The sequence below is a fragment of the Eulemur rufifrons genome, chromosome 15 (assembly GCF_041146395.1).
Source record: "Eulemur rufifrons isolate Redbay chromosome 15, OSU_ERuf_1, whole genome shotgun sequence".
NCBI lineage: Eukaryota > Metazoa > Chordata > Mammalia > Primates > Lemuridae > Eulemur > Eulemur rufifrons.
In genome coordinates this window covers 61,173,721-61,194,003 of record NC_090997.1, presented here as the reverse complement: position 1 = coordinate 61,194,003, position 20,283 = coordinate 61,173,721, and the positions used below count along the sequence as shown (strand labels likewise).

General features: G+C 36.5%; 1 protein-coding gene across 3 annotated transcripts in view; it reads left to right on the top strand.

Annotated features, from left to right (window-relative positions):
* Positions 1–20,283, top strand: part of PDSS2 (decaprenyl diphosphate synthase subunit 2) — a 224,411-nt gene that overhangs the window by 125,753 nt on the left and 78,375 nt on the right. For all 3 annotated transcript variants that reach the window (XM_069487798.1, XM_069487797.1, XM_069487796.1), the window contains one exon: positions 8,106–8,304. In XM_069487798.1, the coding sequence (XP_069343899.1) occupies positions 8,106–8,304 (199 nt within the window). The remainder of the gene's footprint in view (positions 1–8,105; positions 8,305–20,283) is intronic.

Sequence of the window (20,283 nt, the reverse complement as noted above, 5' to 3'; positions counted from 1 at the left end):
CCTGGACTTCCAAAGTGCTAGAATGTAGGCTTGAGCCACTGCACCTGGCCCTGTTCAGCATTTTTATTTCTTCCTGATTCAGGCTTAGGAGGTTGCGTGCTTCCAAAAATTTATTCCTTTCCTCTAGATTTTCTAGTTTGAGCACATAAAGGTTTTCATCGTAGTCACAGATAATGTTTCGTATTTCTGTGGTATCAGTTGTAATGTCTCCTTTTTCATTTCTGATTGACCTTATTTGAGTCCTTTCTCTTCTATTTCTGGTTAATATAACTAGAGGTCTATCGATTTTGTTTATCTTTTCAAGGAACCAACTTTTTGTTTCCATGATCCTTTGTATTGTTTTTTTTGGTTTCATTTCGTTTAGTTCTGCTCCAATCTCTGTTATTTCTTTTCTTTTGCTAGCTTTGGGTTTCGTTTGTTCTTCTTTTTATAGTTCCTTGAGATGTGACATTAAGTTGTTAATTTGTGATCTTTCTGTCTTTTTGATGTCAGCATTTAAGGCTATGAACTTCCCTCTTAACACTGCTTTTGCTGTATCTCATAGATTTTGGATGCTTGTCACACATATTTTGAATGTAAGCATTTTGTCTACTGTATGTGTTACAAATACTTTACTTCAAGTCTATGTTTGCCTCAGTCTGTTAAATTTTAATATTAAACTTTTTTGTAACTACTCAAGTTTATTGTTAACTACTCAAGTTTATTCATTATTTTGTTTACAGCTTCTTGACTTCCTATTTTATTTTGCAATGCTTTGTCACCCAAAGGTCATAAGGATATTTTATCATGAAGCAATGTTGAATTTTATTGAATGCTTTTTCAACATCAATTGAAATGATCATATGGTTTTTGTCCTTCATTCTGTTGATATGATGAATCACACTGACTGATTTGTGTATATTGAACCATCTTGCATCCCTGGGGTGAATTCCACTTGATCATGATGAATAATGTTTTTAATGTGTTGTTGAATTCTGTTTGCTATTATTTTAGGGAGGATTTTTGTATCTATGTTCATCAAAGTTATTAGCCTATAGTTTTCTTTTTTATTGAATTGTTGTCAGGTTTTGGTATCAAGATGATACAGGCCTCATTGAGTGAGTTTGAGAGTATTCCCTCTTCCTCAGTTTTTTGGAATAGTTTAAGTAGGATTGGTATTAGTTCTTTGAATGCTTGGTAGAATTCAGCAGTGAAGCCATCGGGTCCTGGGCTTTTCTTTGCTGGGAAACTTTTTCTTAATATTACTGCTTCTATCTCATTACTTGTTATTGGTTTATTCTGGTTTTGGATTTCTTCCTGGTTCAATCTTGGCAGGTTGTAGGAATTTATCCATTTCTTCTAGGTTTTCCAATTTGTTGGCATATAGTTGCTTATAACAGTCTCTAATGATGCTTTGCATTTCTGTAGCATACATTGCAATGTCTCCTTTTTCATCTCTGATTTTATTTATTAGGGTCTTCTCTCTTTTTTTCTCAATCAGTTTGGCTAATGGTATGCCAATTTTGTTTATCTTTTTAATAAAACAACTTTTCGCTTTGTTGATCTTTGTATTTTTTGTTTGTTTCAATTACATTTATTTCTGCTGTGATCTTTATTATTTCTTTTCTTCTACTGATTTTGGGTTTGGTTTGCTCTTGTTTTTCTAGTTGAGATGCATCATTAGGTTGTTTATTTGAAGCTTTTCTACTTTTTGGATGCAACCACTTATTACTATAAACTTTCCTCTTATTATTGTTTTTTCTGATTCCCATAGGTTTTGACATGTTATGTTTTCATTTTTATTTGTTTTGACAAATTCTTTAATTTCCTTCTTAATCTCTTGATTGACCCACTGGTCATTCAGGAGCATATTGTTTAATTTCCATGTGTTTGTATAGTTTCCAATTTTCCCCTTATTATTGATTTTTATTTTATTGTGGTCAGAAAAAATACTTGATATGATTTTAATTTTTTAAATTTTTTTTAAGACTTGTTTTGTGGCCTGATATGTGATCTACCCTTGAGAATGATCCATGAGCTGGGGAGAAGAACATATATTATGTAGCTTTTGGATGAAATGTTCTGTAAATATCTATTAGGTCCATTTGATCTATAGTGCAGATTAAGTCCAATGTTTCTTTGTTGATTTTCTGTCCAGATGATCTGTCCAATGGTGAAAGTGGAGTATTGAGGTCTTCAACTATTATGGTACTGGGTTCTATCTTTCTCTTTAGCCCTGATAATATTTGCTTTATATATCTGGGTACCCCTGTGTTGAGTGCATATATATTTAGAATTGTTATATCCACTTGCTGGATTGACTCCTTTATCATTATACAGTGACCTTCTTTGTCTCTTTTTACAGTTTTTGTCTTGAAATCTATTTTATCTGATAGAAGTATAGCTACTCCTGCTCTTTGGTTTTCATTTGCATAGAATATGTTTTTCCTTCCCTTTATTTTCGGTCTGTATTTGTCTTTATAGGGGTAGTGGGTTTCTGGTAGACAACATTTGGTTGGGTCTAGTTTTTTTTTATCCATTCAGCCACTCTGTCTTTTGATTGGAGAGTTTAATCTGTTCACATTCAATGTTATTATTTATAGGTAAGGACTTACTATTGCCATGTTGTTCTTTGATTTCTGGTAGTTTTGGGGTCCTATCTTTCTTCCTTCATTCCTGTCTTCCTTTGTTAAAAGGGATTTTCCCTAGTAGTGTGTTTTAATTTCTTGCTTTTTATTTTTTGTGTATCTGTTGTATGTTTTTTGATTTGAGGTTACCAGCAGGCTTGCAAAAAAACATTTTATAACCCATTATTTTAAACATATGACAACTCTGCTTACAAACAAACAAGCAAAAAGAAATCTAACAAAAATTCTACACTTTACACTTTAATTCCATCCCTCCTTTTTAACTTTTTGTTGTTTCCATTTATATCTTTTTATACTATATCTATCTCTCACAAGTTTTTGTAGCTATTTTTGATAAATTTGTCTTTTAGTCTTCCTACTCAAGTTATAAGTAGTTTATATACCACAATAACAGCAATAGAGTATTCTGTATTTGTGTACTTGCTGTTACCAGTGAGTTGTATACCTTCAGATAATTTCTTGTTGTTCATGAATGTCCTTTTCTTTCAGATTGAAGAACACCTTTTAACATTTCTTATAGGACAGGACTGGTATTGATGAAATCCCTCAGCTTCTGTTTGTCTCAAAAAGTCTTTATTTCTCCTTCATGTTTGAAGGATGTTTTTGCAGGGCATAATATTATAGGGTTAAGAGTTTTTTCCTTCAGCACTTTGATATGTCATGCTGCTCTCTCCCGGCCTACAGGGTTTCCACTGAGAAGTCTGCTGCCAGACATATTGGAGCTCCTTTATATGTTATTTTTTCTTTTTTCTTGCTTCCCTTGGGACCTTTTCTTTATCCATGATCTTTGGGAGCTTGATTATTAAATGCCGTGAGCTAGTCTTATTTGGATTAAATCTGCTTGGTGTTCTATGACCTTGTACCTGAATATTGATATCTTTCTCTAGGTTTGGAATGTTCTGTGTAATTATTTCTTTGAATAAGCTTTCTATCCCAATCTCTGTGCCTCCTCTTCAAGGACAATAATTCTTAGATTTGCCCTTTTATTTTTTTATTTTTTTTATTTTTATTTTTTTTAAGGCTGGTCAAGTGGAGCAGTGGGAGTGGAGAAGGAACAAAGGAATCTGTAACTGGTTGTGATCAATTAGTTGTAAACACCACTGCACTCGGACCAACCAGATTTGCCCTTTTAAACGATCTATTTACAAGATCTATTTTCTAGATCTTGTAGACCTTTTTTACCCTTTTTTTCTTTTTTCTTACCATATGTTTTCAAATAGCCTATCTTCAAGCTCACTAATTCTTTCTTCTGCTTGATCAGTTCTGCTGTTGAGAGACTCTGATGTATTTCTCAGTTTGTCTATTCAATTTTTTCAGCTCCAGAATTTCTGCTTGATTTTTTTTTATTATTTCAATCTCTTTGCTAAGTTTCTCTGATAGACTTCCGAATTCCTTCTCTGTGTTGTCTTGAAGCTCATTGAGCTTCTTCAGGAAAACTATTTTGAATTCTATGTCTGGAAGGTCACATAACTCCATGACTCCAGCATTTGTCTCTGGTACCTTATTTAGTTCATTTGGTGAGGTCATATTTTCCTGGATGTTCATGATGCTTATGGATGTTCATCAATGTCTAGGCATTGAAGAGTTAGGTATTTATTTTAATCTTCACAGTGTGGGCTTGTTTGAAGCCAACCCATCCTTCTTTTATTTTTTTTGAAACAGAGTCTTGCTCTGTTGCCCATGCTAGAGTGCCATGGTGTCAGCCTAGTTCACAGCAACCTCAAACTCCTGGGCTCAAGCAATCCTCCTGCCTCAGCCTCCCAAGTAGCTGGGACTACAGGTGTATACCACTACATCCTGCTAATTTTTTCTATTTTTAGTGGAGACCAGGTCTCGCACTTGCTCAGGCACTTGCTCAAACTCCTAAACTCAAGGGATCCTCCCACCTCGACCTCCCAGAGTGCTAAGATTACAGGTGTGAGCCACCTCACCCAGCCTGAACCCATCCTTCTTGAGAAGACTTTCCAGATATTCAAAGGGAATTGAGTGTTGTGATATAAGTCTTTGGTCACTATAGTCATATCAGCAATGAGGATACCCCAAAGCCCAGTAATGCTGTGACTCTTACAAAGCCCTGGTAGTATCTTGGTGGACTTGAGTCCACCAAGGAGACAGGAGAATTCTCTGGATTACCAGGCAAAGTCTCTCACTCTCTTCCCTCACTCTCTGCTGGGCTGCTGGAGTTGGATGAGGAGTGTTGTAGGCACTCCCTCATAGCCACCACAGCTAAAACTATACCAAGGCACACCTAAGGCCAGCCTAGTCTCACCCAAAGCCCGTGGTGACCACTGCCTGGCTACCTCTCATATTCATTCAAAGCCCAAAGGCTCTTTAGTCAGCAAGTTGTGAATTCTTTCAGGGCTGGGTCCTTTCCTTCAGGGCAGCATGTTTTCTTTTGGCCCAGGATGGGTCTAGAAATGCTGTCTGGGAACTAAGGCCTGGAATCAGAGGCTTCAGGAGTCTGCTTGGTACTTTATTTTACTGTGGCTGAGCTGGTACCCAAGTTACAAAACAAAGTCCTCTGAACTCTTCCCTTTCCTTTCCCCAAGTGGAAGAAGACTCTCCCTGAGCTTCACTGCCTATAGTTGGGGGAGGGGTGACAGAGGCACTGGCTTGGCCCTCACCACTGGTATCTCACTGAGTCACATGCACCCCAAGTCCCCTGGCTCCAAGCCAACACAGCCACAGGAATTGCCTGAGGACTGAGCCTTAATGGCCTGACTGCCTTATGAATTTATTCTAGGCCCTAAGCTGCTTTTTGTTAGCTGGCAGTGGGGCTAGCCAGAACTTGGGTTTCAGGGTGGAGGATTTCCCTTTGGCTGCACTGGTCTAAATGCACCTTCCATGGATGCCAACAGAATTCTAGCCTGTGATATGTTCCCTGTGACAGGGTGGCCCTGAATTCCAATGCAGAGTCCCACAGTCTCTTCACTTTCCCTCCCCTCGGCACCCAGATTCTCTAGTTGACATGCTGGCGTGTCACTGCCAGGGGATGGGGAGGGGTGGTGTAGACAATGCAAGACTGTCTTTTCTGCCCTCTTCAGTGTCTCTTTCCTTGATATAATATTAAAACCAGGTACCAGAATCGTTCCCCTGATTTTTGGTTCTTTTGAAGGTACTTCTTTGCATGGATAGTTGTTGGATTTAGTGGTCATGTGGAGGGATGATTGCTGGAAGTTTCTATTCGGCTGTCTTGCTCCGCCCCCTTCAGCCTGCTTCTTATCCATAGAAAGTTGAGGTCCAGAAGCTCCTTTTTTCCCCCACCTTAAACAATCTCTGTTACTTTTAGCCCAAACTCATACAACTCCCTTAAAAACATTTTGGCATTTCTGTGAATCGGGTTGGAGTTTACTCCATGCCCTGAAAGCCATATCCGTAATTCTTTCTGATACAGACCTCTCTGCGTTAGGCTGAGAGTGAGGCTGCTGTGGGACAATATCTTTAAAATTCACAGTAGCCCTTTTATCTGGCTGAAGGGGGTTATTACTACCACCATCAATTTTTTAGGTCTTTGCAAAGGCTCTTATAACCACACCTTTGATTTGATGTTTTTTCTAATACCATTTCTTACTTTGGGAATCTTTTTCTGGAAATACTGGGAACGTGAAATAGTTTTATTTTGAACCTAGCAAATGTTTTCTTCTATATTGTTCCTCTAAATTGTACTTGCAAGCCAAACAATTCTCTGTTTAGCTTATCTCTTCTCTTGTACCTTATCATATGCAGCTAAAGAAGCCAACTGACATTTTCAGGACTCTGCCTAGAAATATTATCCAGATCCCTGAGTTTATTAGGTATATTTTCTATCTTTCGAGTTACCACAGGCAACAGTTCCAATTGTTTTACTACCTTATGATACAGTATACTCTTTCTCAAACCTCTAATAACAATTTCTTCACTGCCTTTCCAGCTTGTACTGAGTTTGCTCTTCCCCCTTGGCATCTAGCCCCTACTATTTGGACTCAAAGTCATCAACACATATTTTAGGCTTTTGTGGCAGCAGCACCCAACTCCTTTACCAGTTTTTATATCAAATATCTATTGCTGCATAGCAAACCACCCTATGAGTTAGTGATTTTGCTTCTTACTGTTCTGTGGATTGACTGCATGGTTCTTCTGCCTGGGGTCATGTGACTTGTGACTGCATTAAGCTTGTCAATTGCATGGGCACTTACCACACTTTGCTTGTGTCATGTTTGTTGATATCCTATTAGCCAAAGCAAGTCACATGACCAAGCCCAGAGTTAATATAGCAAGGACTACACAAGAGCATGGAAACCAAGAGGTATGATTCACGTGGGGCCATTTGTAACAAATTCTAACAGATTTCCACCTCTGCATTACTATATGCCCTTGGGAAAGTCATTTTGCTTGTGTGCTATGATCTTCTCACCTATGAAAAGGGCTTAATAATATCTATCAGAGGGTTGTGATGAAGTTCAAATTTCTAGTACTTGTTGATTTTTTTCTGATTATAAAAGTAATACTTTTGTCATTGTACAAAATATGCAAACTGTAGGAAAGTATAAAAAGGAACAAACATCTCCTGAAATCCCATCTAATACGGCACTATGCTATAAGTACCTCAAAGGCCTTCTCTATCTTATTGCTAGTGTAGATATATATCTTTGTTCTTATTCTGAAAGGTAATGTCCTTGAAGCAGGAGATCACATTTTATTCATCTTTGTAAATTCTGTAGCTTTTAATTTAGGATTAACAGCAATAATGTATATAAAGTGCTTAGCCTAGTGTCTGGCACAGATTAAGGATACTTAGAAATCTTGAAGTTATGAGAGTGAGAAAAGTATACTGAGAGCAAAGTATTTGAATGGAACTGTGGAGGCTGGCTCTACACTGGCCAGCTTCCCTCTGGGGCATCCTAAGTGACTTATAGGGTAGAGAGTGAGGAATGTTATAGAGAACGAAGTATCAAGATCTGCTTATAGATCCCAAACTACTCAGTGCAGAAGCCTCTAATTTAAAACTTCATTAAAAGGAAATAATCCTCCCAAAAAGGTATAATCTATGAAATATTTTATTGTTGAATACTAAAGTCTGACATTAGGCCGGGCGAGGTGGCTCATGCCTGTAATCCTAGCACTCTGGGAGGCTGAGGCGGGTGGATCTCTCAAGGTCTGGAGTTCAAGACCAGCCTGAGCAAGAGCGAGACCCCATCTCTACTAAAAATAGAAATTACCTGGCCAACTAAAAATATATATAGAAAAAATTAGCCGGGCATGATGACACATGCCCGTAGTCCCAGCTACTCGGGAGGCTGAGGCAGGAGGATTGCTTAAGTCCAGGAGTTTGAGGTTGCTGTGAGCTAGGCTGATGCCACAGCACTCACTCTAGCCCGGGCCACAGAGCGAGACTCTGTCTCAAAATAAATAAATAAATAAATAAATAAAAATAAAGTCTGACATTACTGATGAAATGTTATTCTTGACACTCAGACAGATCTTACCTTTATGTTTTAGTCAAAGAAGTTTGGCAGAAATCACCGAACTTATCCACACTGCTCTCCTTGTACATCGTGGGATAGTAAATTTAAATGAATTGCAGTCTTCTGATGGGCCACTGAAAGACATGCAATTTGGAAATAAAATTGCTATCCTGAGTGGAGACTTTCTTCTAGCAAATGCCTGCAATGGACTAGCTCTGCTGCAGAACACCAAGGTAAAAACGGGGAGGGTTTGTGTGTGCCTGGGTACCCTTCAAGCGGCTCTTGGTTGGCTGCGGGAGCCACAGAGGTCTGGGCACCCTGCTGCCTCAACTCCCCTCACGTGGATGCTCAGTAAAACTGTGATGAAGATGATGATGTCAGACCCAAGTAAAACGTAAATGTTAGGGAAGAATTTTGAAGTTAATTTCTATTTTTTTCTGATTATAGATAAAATTACTTAATTATAAGATAGAGTTAAATCTTCAAAATAAAGAAGGTAGAAATAAATATTACCTATAATCCCCCTATCCAGAGATAATCACTATTAGTTAATATTTTGATGTATTTCCTTACAGTCTTTTTTTGTTCATTCATACCTTTATATATTTGGATTTTTTTTTACTGTAACAGAGGTGTGAGGTTTCTTTATCCTGCCTATTTTACCCACTTCATATTATAATGTGAGTACTTTCCCATATTACCAAAATTTTTCATAAACTTCTCAAGGACTGTATAATATTCAGTCATTTGGATATAATATAACTTATTTAACAAAATCCTCATTATTGGACATTTAGGTTGCTTACATTTTACTATCATAAATAGATCTTCAGTAATAGATCTTTGCACATCAATTTTCTCTATTTTTTCCAGATTGTTGCTTTAAAATAACTACCTAAAAGTGGTTCAAAGGGTTTAAACATTTTTGGTATTCTTGATACCTATTGCCAAGCTACTTTCTGGAAAGGTTGTAAAGGTATTCTTTGTATATCAGGATTTGATTTGACTATGAGATAACAGTGGCCTAAACAAGGTAAGAAGTTTATTTTTTCTCTCATGTAAAAACATCCAGGAGTGGTCAGTCAAGAGTTACAGTGATTCTTCAATGTCAGGAGCCCAGGCTCCTTCTGTCTTACTGTTCTGCCATCCTTATCATACCACTTTATGGCTCAAGACGGTTGCCATCATTTCCTCACTCCAATCAATAGGAGGAGGAAGGGCAAAGAAGGGCAGATCTCCTTGACGGCCAGGTGAGTATTCATCCTAGTTTGCTAAGGACAATCTCGGTGTAAGTCAGCTATCCTGGAATCCCATCTGATTTAGGATTTGTCCTGGATTTTTCATTTTTAATGATAATTACATCAGAATAAGCCAGGATAAGTTTGGTAGATCTCTACTTTGTGCTTCCAGCCTCTGCCTTTGTTTTTGTCCAGCATAGTCTAATAGTATTATGAGACCACTGCACAGTGGAGAGAGTTCTAATTTTAAGGTGTTATTAAATCCAAAAGACAACCAGCAGTAACTCATCTCTTTTCCCAACCCTTTCGTGTAACAAACACCTCCCAGTCAAGGACAGAATGCAGGGCAATTGCTGATACAACAAAGTGTACTTAGACACAGATATCTAACTCCTTCCTCTGTCAGGTGGGGGGAGAAATATTTGACACTGCCACCCCAGCTAGCTATCTGGTGTATCACCCAGTTGTGCTGTGCCTTATGTATGGCCTGTGAGAGTCACAAAGCTACCAGGTAGCAGTTGATAAGTTCAGTGGGAAACAGCAAGTTATAGGTTTGGTGTCTGTAAAAAATATATGGGCAATCGAGGCTGATCAGTTCTGCCATAGAGCAAGTGGAGAGCATCCTTGCTTCTATGGTGTAAATCTGTGACTACTTATTGTTTGGCAACACTTTGTTTTTGCAGTAAGCCTTTTTGGTAACAGTAAGCTCAAAAAATTGAAAGTATATGTTTCACTTTTTTAAAATTACTAAACTTTTGTTTCTCAAGAAAGTTAATGAGGAATGTATATAACTTGCACAAAGTGTTTGTTGACATTGACTAACCTATGTGGAGGCCAGCGTGGTATCACTGACCACATGAAAACGAGAAAAGTCAAATCTGCTTTATGCAGCTGCAGAAGGTATATATACATACCACTCTGTGAAACACAACTTTTATCTAGATAAATAACTATTCTTCTAAGTAAATTTCACTAATTTTCAACTACAAGTTTTTATATGCACATAGGAAAGAGGAAGAAATAGTTCTCATGCTTTTTGGCTCCATTGGCAGAAGAAGAACTTTGCAAACAGTTAAATACTTCCAGGTTTAGTTCAGTGTCTTCAGGTACTTCAAATAATTAAATCATTTAAGTTAATTCTAAAAAATGGTTTGGGTTTTTTTCTTTCTATTCATTCATGGGATCAAGATAAAGCTTTTGGAAGTATATTCTATCAAAGGTAAAGCCTTTGTGAGTGAGGTTGGAAATTCAGTTTAAAAGTTCAACATTGAAGATAAAATTATTAGTTTATGGTTACAATACAAGTACAGATTTTGATGAAACACAGTGTCATGATAAAAATAATGTTTTTGCTACATTAAGAAACCTATGAAGTAATTAGAATTGGTTGTAGCACACACACAATTCATAATTACAGCCAAACAAGCATCAACATTCGTCTAATTGAAATAGAAGCTATTATTACATCAAAATTTACAAATATCTATATAGTCAGAACCGCTGAACTATGAGATTTGGGGGATGTAGCTACTGTTGAGTACAGAAATATACTTCAGCACAGCAGTATGTGCCCTTTCTCTTCATTGCCTGTCATCAATCAGATTTTAGAAATCTTTGCAAATCAATCTGTGCCCAACAATAGTATTGAACTTTGTTCTAAATGGGTCGTCAAAAGCTTGGTGGCATTTTGTTCAAAATCAATTGGAAATATTAAATCAAGGATTCAGCAAATTGAACACCAAGTGAGACTTTTAGGGGGAATTCCAATTAATGAAAACAAAACCTCCATTCAAAGTTTTCCCAACAAAAGCAAGGCAGGAACAAAATAAATGGGACAACTCAAATGGTATTATATAAAGATTAAAATTTTCAATTCTATAGTTGTGATTTGAAATGTCTCATCTTGCAGGGAGAATGTTTTAGTGGTGCTCCTACTTTAAATAAATTACACACACACACAAATGAAATGAGATTGAGAAGGCCTAGATTTTTGTAGCATCTAAATTTGTCAAAACATTCAAAAGAATCATAGAGACTATTTGACAAATTTTGTCTTATAAAAATATTTGTTAAAGAAAGATAATCTGATGGAGGCCAAAAGACAGTTCCTATAAAAATATTTGGGCTGGAATATTTATACTGTTCAATAATCTAAAAATTAGAATTATGTCCTCTGTTTAGCAAATTTGTTCTGAGCTTACCAGGTAACTCAGAACCTGTAAAAAGAGCATTTTTCCAATTTAAAATACTACTATGGTCTACCAAGAAGAAATAATTGAAGGTACCACTAATTTCAAATTAATTAACCATAAAAAATGCAACTGTGAATTATATTGCTGGCAATTTTATTTTAAAATACCATATTTTGAAAAACACATTCTTCAGAAAAATGCCAGTGGCACAAAATTAGAGACAGATATGGCTACAAAATGGATTAAAGTATGTCAATAGGCATCAAGAATAATTATTCCACTTGTTATTTTTTAATATTCAGATAATCAATATGAAGTTCTTTTTGTATTTTTTTTTATTTTGTCCATCCTAGTTTGTCCTATGAAGTTCTTTTTTATCTTACTGTACATGGATATATGTTATTATTTTATTTGAGATTTTATTTTTGAAAGTAGTTTTTGAATAGAACTAGTTGGGTCCACCAATATAATAAAATCAATTGTTAATAAATAACATGTTTCAAAAAGTATAAAAGTTTAGTTGTTTCAGCACTTCTTTTTACTCTTAAGTGTCCCAGTTTGGATGATAAATTTGAAAGTACTCGCACTTTAAGGACATTTCTCAGAAATTGTATGAGATCCTTCTGCTCACATCCTATTGACAAGAATTTAATGATATGGCCACACCTAGCTGTAAGGGAGGCTAGGAAATGTAATCTTTATTGTTCGGTAGGCATGTATCCAGCCAAAAATCAGGAAGATACAGAAAATAAATACTACGAGACAAGTAGCATTCTTCCCTGCCTTCCCATCATGTTTTTCCATTTTTGGCTAACACATATTTTCATGGGATAGACCTACTGATTTTAAGGGAGAAAGTAGTATGTTACTTTTAATATCTAGTTTATATCCATGTGGGGGAAAAAAAGCTAATGTAAGAAATGAATTGGCTATATGGAACAGAATAATAAGAATCTCAAATCTCCCTCCAGAGGTTTATTACCATTTCAGTATTCTTCCAAGTTTTATTCATCTCAAATTTCTCTCTTCTCTATGCATATAGGGTACTTTGATGGGTCTCACTCAATTCTCTTCATCACTGGAATTCACATGTTAACAGAAGGTGAATGGTTCTTTGTCCTTGGGACTCACTGGAAGTCTAGTCCATCTTTTCTTCTTCACCATACCTGCAGTGATCTGTGATGAAATTTAGGCCTTGCTTGGAGAAGGAAGAGGCTTCAGAAAGTGCAGATCTGGTATAGTTTCTGGGTGCCTTGAGCTGCACATGTCCAGCTCAGGCCACACCTACTGGCCACTCCTGGATTAGACCCACATACTACTCTAGGTTTGGTGAATTCCAGTAAAGAGGAGATATTCTGGACCATTTCTTAATAGTACTTAGGTCCAGGGCTGGGCTCGGTGGCTCACGCCTGTAATCCTAGCACTCTGGGAAGCCGAGGCGGGCGTATCGTTTGAGCTCAGTAGTTCGAGACCAGCCTGAGCAAGAGCGAGACCCTGTCTCTACTAAAAATAGAAAGAAATTATATGGACAACTAAAAATATATAGAAAAAATTAGCTGGGCATATGGTGGCACATGCCTATAGTCCCAGCTACTCAGGGGGCTGAGGCAGGAGGATTGCTTGAGCCCAGGAGTTTGAGGTTGCTGTGAGCTTAGGCTGATGCCATGGCACTCTAGCCTGGGCAACAGAGTAAGACTCTATCTCAAAAAAAAAAAAAAAAAAAAAAAAAAAATCGTACTTAGGTCCACATTTCAGTAATTTGCCTAAGTATGGTCCCTACTTTAGAAAACCAAGACTCATTGCCTTTAGATAAATGTCTGTTTATTTTCTCTAGTCAATAGTTTTATATAACTTACTTTGAGCTATTCTGATGAAATCTTACATAACATTAAGATGAGGGTATTATGTACAGACATAATCATGCTATAATGATACAAATAATCACTTGTTTAAGCAACTTCCCTTTATGGAAATAATATGGAAAAATGTGTTCCTTTTTAGCTAGCTTGTGTCAGTCACACATTCTTTCTTTCAATGTGGTTCAAGTAGAGTGAAAATGGAGGGTTTACTCCCATCAAGATGAAATCAGATTCACAGCCTGTGAAATCCACTCATGGTGTTTTGCATTCAGAAGCATCACTATAAATGTTCCAGAGTCTAAGACCTCCACCATCTGCTCCATTAGGCACTGGATTTCAGTAGCACTACTTGATTTACGGAAAGAAAAAAAAAAAAAAACATCTTAGCATATCCAAGCAACAATTCGGCCAGAAGCCTCTCTTGAAATAAGAATGATCAGGCATTTCCTTCTTCAGTGAGCCCCACACCTTCATGGTCTCTGCACAGGTTAACACCTTTAAATTTGCATTTTATCAGCCTTTGGTGAAGAATTTTTTCTTTTTTAGGCCATGATATTTTTTTTCTAAATATGATAGTTGTATGTGAATTGAAGCCTTTATTCTTTGTAACTTGCCTGTTCATCCAAAACCTGGGTCTTGTGCACCTTGTTCTTCAAAGGGTCATTGAGGTCTCTATAAGGTCAATTTCGAAAGATGCCTCACCAGCCCACTTTCTATGAAATACCTTGAGTACCATGTCCAGGGATCCGTGATTGATCTTTTCCAAATCGAAGCTTTTAGTAGCCTTCTTTTAGTCATAATAGATGATTTCCAAATCAGGCAAACAGTATTTTAAACTGAGGAGTTTGCAAGGGATTACTAAAGTACTTGAAAGTCAAGAATTCTCTTTGATAAAGCAAATCTCTCATATTCAGAACTAGTTTCTTTCATTTAAATACTTGGCAGTAACCTCTCACAAAAATCAAATCACGGTGGATAACAGACTTAAACCTTAGGCGTGATACAATCAGAATTCTAGAAGAAAATGTAGGAAAGACTCTTGCAGACATTGGCCTAGGCAAAGAATTTATGAAGAAGACCCTCAAGGCAATCACAGCAGCAACAAAAATAAATGAATGGGACATGATTAAATTAAAAAGCTTCTGCACAGCCAAAGAAACAGTCAAGAGAATAAACAGACCACCTACAGAATGGGAAAAAATTTTTACATACTACACATCAGATAAAGGACTGATAACAAGAATCTATTTAGAACTCAGGAAAATCAGCAAGAAAAAATCAAGCAACCCTATCAAAAAGTGGGCAAATGACATGAATAGAAACTTCTCAAAAGAAGATATAAGAATGGCTAAGAAACATATGAAAAAATGCTCAACATCCCTAATCATCAGAGAAATGCAAATCAAAACCACAATGAGATATCACTTAACTCCAATGGGAATGGCCTTTATCAAAAAAACCCAAAACAACACATGTTGGCGTGGGTGTGGAGAGACAGGAACACTAATACACTGCTGGTGGGACTGGTTCCACTAGTGCAACCCCTGTGGAAAGCATTATGGAGGTATCTTAAACAGATTCAAGTAGACCTGCCATTTGACCCAGCAATCCCATTATTGGGCATATACCCAAAGGAAAAAAGGTCATTCTTTAACAAAGACACATGTACCCGAATGTTTATAGCAGCACAATTCACAATAGCAAAGATGTGGAAACAACCCAAATGCCCATCAATACATGATTGGATTAGTAAGCTGTGGTATATGTATGCCATGGAATATTACTCAGCTATAAGGAATGATGAAGATACGACATCTCTATGGTTCTCTTGGAGAGAGTTGGAACCCATTATATTAAGTGAAGTATCCCAAGAATGGAAAAACAAGCATCACATGTACTCACCAGAAAATTGGTTTCCCTGATCATCACCTAAATACAAATCTGGGAACGACACCAATTGCATATTGGACTGAGGTGGGGGGTGGGGGAGGGGATGGGGGTATGCCTACACAATGAGTGCATTGCACACCGTTTGGGGAGCGGTAACACTTGAAGGTGCTGACTCAGGAAGGGGGCGTGGGGAAGGGAGGGATATATACCTCATGATGGGTGCAATGTGCACGACCTGGGGAACAGACACGCCTGGAGCTCTGACTTGGGGGGAAAGGCGGTACAGGAGCAACGTATGTAACCTGCAATTCTGTATCCCCCATAACAAGCTGAAATGAAAAAATAAATAAATAAATAAATAAATACTTGGCAGTATTTTCATCAGAATAGTTTAAGGAAAGTGAAGTTATATCTCAGAAGAGGACTTATTTTTATTAAATGATGCTTTTAAAAGCTTAAGTTGATTAAATATAATACTAACCATTAGAGAGTTTTTTTGGAAGGAGGAGGTGGTAATAAATATTTCTTTGGGGCAGTATTAAGTTTTCTTATTTCTACATATGGTTAATGTCTTAGTAAAATTAGATTCTGTTTTATGATGTTTTAGTTTTCTTTTATGAGAAAGAAAAATTGTCAGCAATAGCAATATAAATAGACACCACAGCAATGAGGGAGCAGGCAGAACTTAATATACAGAATTTCTGTTTATAATGTCACTGTTTTTTCATAGGGCAGCTTGCTTTTTCTTTGAGGATGCATATTTAACTTGGTAATTCAAGTTGGCATATTTGTAGCAACTTTAATTTTTTATGACTTATTCATTCTACCAATTTCTTGTACTACTGGATTCTTGTCTGAATTTCTAGATGATGTGTTTATCTCTGTACTTCTCCTGGGGCAGACCATTAGATAAAGGGTTCTGCAGTCAGATGAATTTCAGAGCTGTTTTATAATTGCCAAAGGTAAAATTAGCAGAGTCAATTATTTTCCCTTTGGCTTTTCCCTGAAGATATTAGGGGTCTTCAAGGTAATTGCCTTAGGTAACACTTAGATTTTTAAATATCTCCAAGTATAGGAATTGGTATATTAATCCTCTGGTAATTGTCTTACTATTATAGCTATAGTGACATAAATGCAAATTAACAAGATTTTGAATTCAAGAGTAAGTTTAAAAGTTAATGCTTGAGTTTTCATTTATTTTCAATTATGAAACATAAGGGCAACTTTTTATGTTAGTACTTCACTCTATAAAGATCTAGACTAAACCATAAACCCTCTGACTCCACTGAGATAAATTGCTCTGTATTGTGTTCATGTAGAATATCACTGAATGCTGTAATGATGTGGTCATGCCAAAATCTAAAATTTTAGTGTTTGAGCATCAAGCTATCAATGAGACATGCTTAACTAATTGGGGGCGGGGGGAATCATGAAATGGAAAAGCACTATAATTTAGAAATCTAGCTGGCCATTATAGGTTTTCTCTGATCCTTCCATTTATTTAGACTGGACTTATAGTTTAAGATTAAGCCACAGTGCAAATAAGACTGTGTGGATTACTACTTGTCATCTTTTTTTTTTAAACAGTCTTTTATTTCACGTGTATAGTGATAAGCCTAGTATTTAAAGAATTGAATACCAATTTTTTTTTAATCTTTGTAGTCATTTTCATTGAATAGACCTATTACTATATATCAGTTGAGACACTGTGAGTCAATCTAGGTCTTGTCTAAACACCCAAGAGCACAGTCACTATGTCACTCCTGGGGGCTATTCTATTAAGCATTAGTGATTTATATTTCTAAATAACCAGTGTCACAGATGTACGCCTTACATAGCTGATGTGTTTCCTTATGTTAACTCTGTTTTCCTAAAGGCATAAATATGTTGTTTACAAGGAAGAATTTTGTTTGTATAAATATGCTCAATTTATGCATATAAATCTCCTTTTATGCTGTCTATATATTTTAATAAAGAGGCTGCTATTGTTTATTTGATGTTTGTCTTATCTGTTATATTAATTTACTTTCAGATTCCTGTTAAAAGTGAAACCTAAGAACATGAGTTTTTCCTTATCCTGTACGTTTAAAATAGGCATCATCATGACTGTGTGTTTATAGTTTTGCCAGCACTATTTTACTTGTGGATATTATTGAATTAATATTTTTTATCCTCTTTGGTTTGATACCCAAGATTAATAGTTTTTACACATGTAACCCACTCAAGTGTAGATTTTCATGACTGGGGTAAATGGGTGCAGAAGGTGGGTAAGTGGGGTGTTATGTATTGTAACAATAGAGAACACCATCTCCGTATCAATTAAATAGAGAAGTCAAATGGCCAAGATGAAATTATTATTTCACAATCCCAAAACAATTTTCTCTAGTTTTTTTCCTTATCATTTGCTAATATAGTCGCATATTAGACAGAGACTACATCCATTTTCTGAGCCTTCTTGCTTGATCTTTAATGTGAGTGATAAACGGTAAGTATGTGCAACTATACTAGAAATAAGAAGATACATATTATATCCTTTTAAATTTATTATATAATTAAAACTTTGAACTTTGTCCATTTTGGTGCCACAAAACAATGGACGGTATTATCTCTTTGGCATAGGAAGGTCAAATGCCATCAGGCAAAATCGGTATTCCTCTGAGCGTCTGTCAAACCAGAAACCTGACGACAAGGACGAAGAGCAAGAGATGTTTACACATTTTTTCCATGTGCCTGGCATTCAGAAGCACCCATTTAAAAAAAAAAAAAATTGTGTTCTACAATACCTGCAATTAAATGGAATAGGAAAACAAACAGAATAAGAAATATTTGTTAAATTATCTTTAAATTTTGACAGTTAAAGGGAAATTTGGGGCCAGGATCAGTGGCTCATACCTGTAATCCTAGCACTCTGGGAGGCCGAGGCAGGTGGATCGTTTGAGCTCAGGAATTCGAGACCAGCCTGAGCAAGAGCAAGACCTCATCTCTACTAAAACTAGAAAAGAAATTAGCTGGACAACTAAAAATATATATAGAAAAAATTAGCCGGGCATGGTGGCGCATGCCTGTAGTCCCAGCTACTCGGGAGGCTGAGGCAGGAGGATCGCTTGAGCAACCCTTTGAGGTTGCTGTGAGCGAGGCTGACACCACGGCACTCTAGCCTGGGCAACAGAGTAAGACTCTGTCTCAAAAAAAAAAAAAAAGGGAAATTTGGTTTAATAAGAGGAAGAGGGTAGAGGCACTGGTTCTTTTTAATGCCTTTTTCATTTCTAATTATATAATTTTACTTTTTCTTAACAAGAATATAGCAAGCTTTACTGTGATGTTTTTCAACTTCAAGTAAAGTTGGTTCTTGGTTTATGTTTTCTCTTGGAAGGAGCAAGGAGAAGACGAAAAAGTAGATGGCATTTTTTTTGGAAATAGTAGGTAATAAGGAGAAAGAATGAAAAACTGAAGATAAAGGTTGAAGAGGATGTGTATGCCTTTGGAGATTACCTGAGGCTAAATTAACTGAGTTATGAGCAGTAAAAGAAAAGAGCATTGTGCATAAGCTTGCGGGAATGAAGAACGGATGGGTGGAGAAGCAATGTTGGTCAGGCAGCTGAGGATACAGAGGAAGGAATCAGCTGTTCATCCACCCAGTAACTTTGTAAACTCCTAACTCAGGAAGTTCCTTGGGTAAGAACATTAGAAAGGCAAAAGAAGAGTACTGAATAACTCAACCTTGAAAATAGATTTTTTTTTTTTCCTCCCCCTGGCTTTGGAGAAACAGCAGTTTATGTCAGTGAAAATGGGGCGGGTGGGGGAGCTGATTTAATTAAATTTGCTTCTGAAAAGTAGAAAATGGGATTTACGAAAATTGAGGTTGCTAAATGTATTATAAGTTTGCTATAGCCAATACATTTCTATCTCCCTTGGCCAACCATGGTGTAGCATTCAACTGAATTTGAACACCATAAGCAAAAGAAAATTTAAGAATATCCGAAAGGCTCTATGTGACTACTTTTCATTAATAGCCACATATAGCTCAGTTGTGTTGACATAATTTTGGTTTTAGCATTTTCACCATTTTATTAAATTCTCAGAGTTGTAAATACTAAACGAAAAAATGTACTCTGAGCCAAAGTTGGCTTGTAGAGCTTTAGCCCAGAAGCAGTTTTTATTTATTTAGCAATAGTGATTGGGGAGAGCCCTTTTCTGGCAGCTAATTACCTACAGGAGGACTTGTGTGCCCAAGGCAAAGCTGAAGGCCATTAGCCCAACAGGTCATTAACTGACAAATGCCTGACCCTGAGGTCATTTCTGATATTGTAAACTGTGAAAACATTAAAGTGGGTTTGTTGGAAAGTATGGCTGTGCCAAGAAAGTTTCTTTTTAAGCATTTCGGAAAATCCATGAAGTTATTTGTTGTCATTTATATGGCTTAATTGTCTGTTCTGTGGCCATTTTCACTGTGCAACGTGAATCAGCCAGAAATTGGGAAACACCAAAACTACATTGTATGTCCAATCTTTGGTTTTTAAAAAATAGTTTCCCTGTTTAGAATACCAGATTAACTATTTTATTACTAATGTTTTATTAGCTACACTCTTGTATATTTTCATGATGTGTTGCGCTGTGTAGCACTTACCTATTTTATACTCCTAGAGATGACTTGTAAAGCTACAAAGAAAAGTAGAAAGAACCATAAAGTAAAAGTCTGTGAACCTAGTTCCTAGCCTTGGCGTTTTTTTCTTTCTTTTTTTCCAATTAGCCATTTAAGATTGAACTCTTCATTTTACCTCTTAGAATTCCAAGGTCAGATCATTAATTCATCTTTTTCCTCAGATTATTTATCTAATACCTTAATACCCCACTTTTTATCATTGAAATGAGAAACTTTATATTGTAGTAAATTTAATCTTTATTAAAATTACTATCAAATATTGTTAAAATAATAACACCTTATATTTTTGAGTGCTTACTATATAGTAGGCACTATTTTAAGTGCTTTAACTGTATTAACTCATTTAATGTCTCCTGGAGCACAGGGAAAG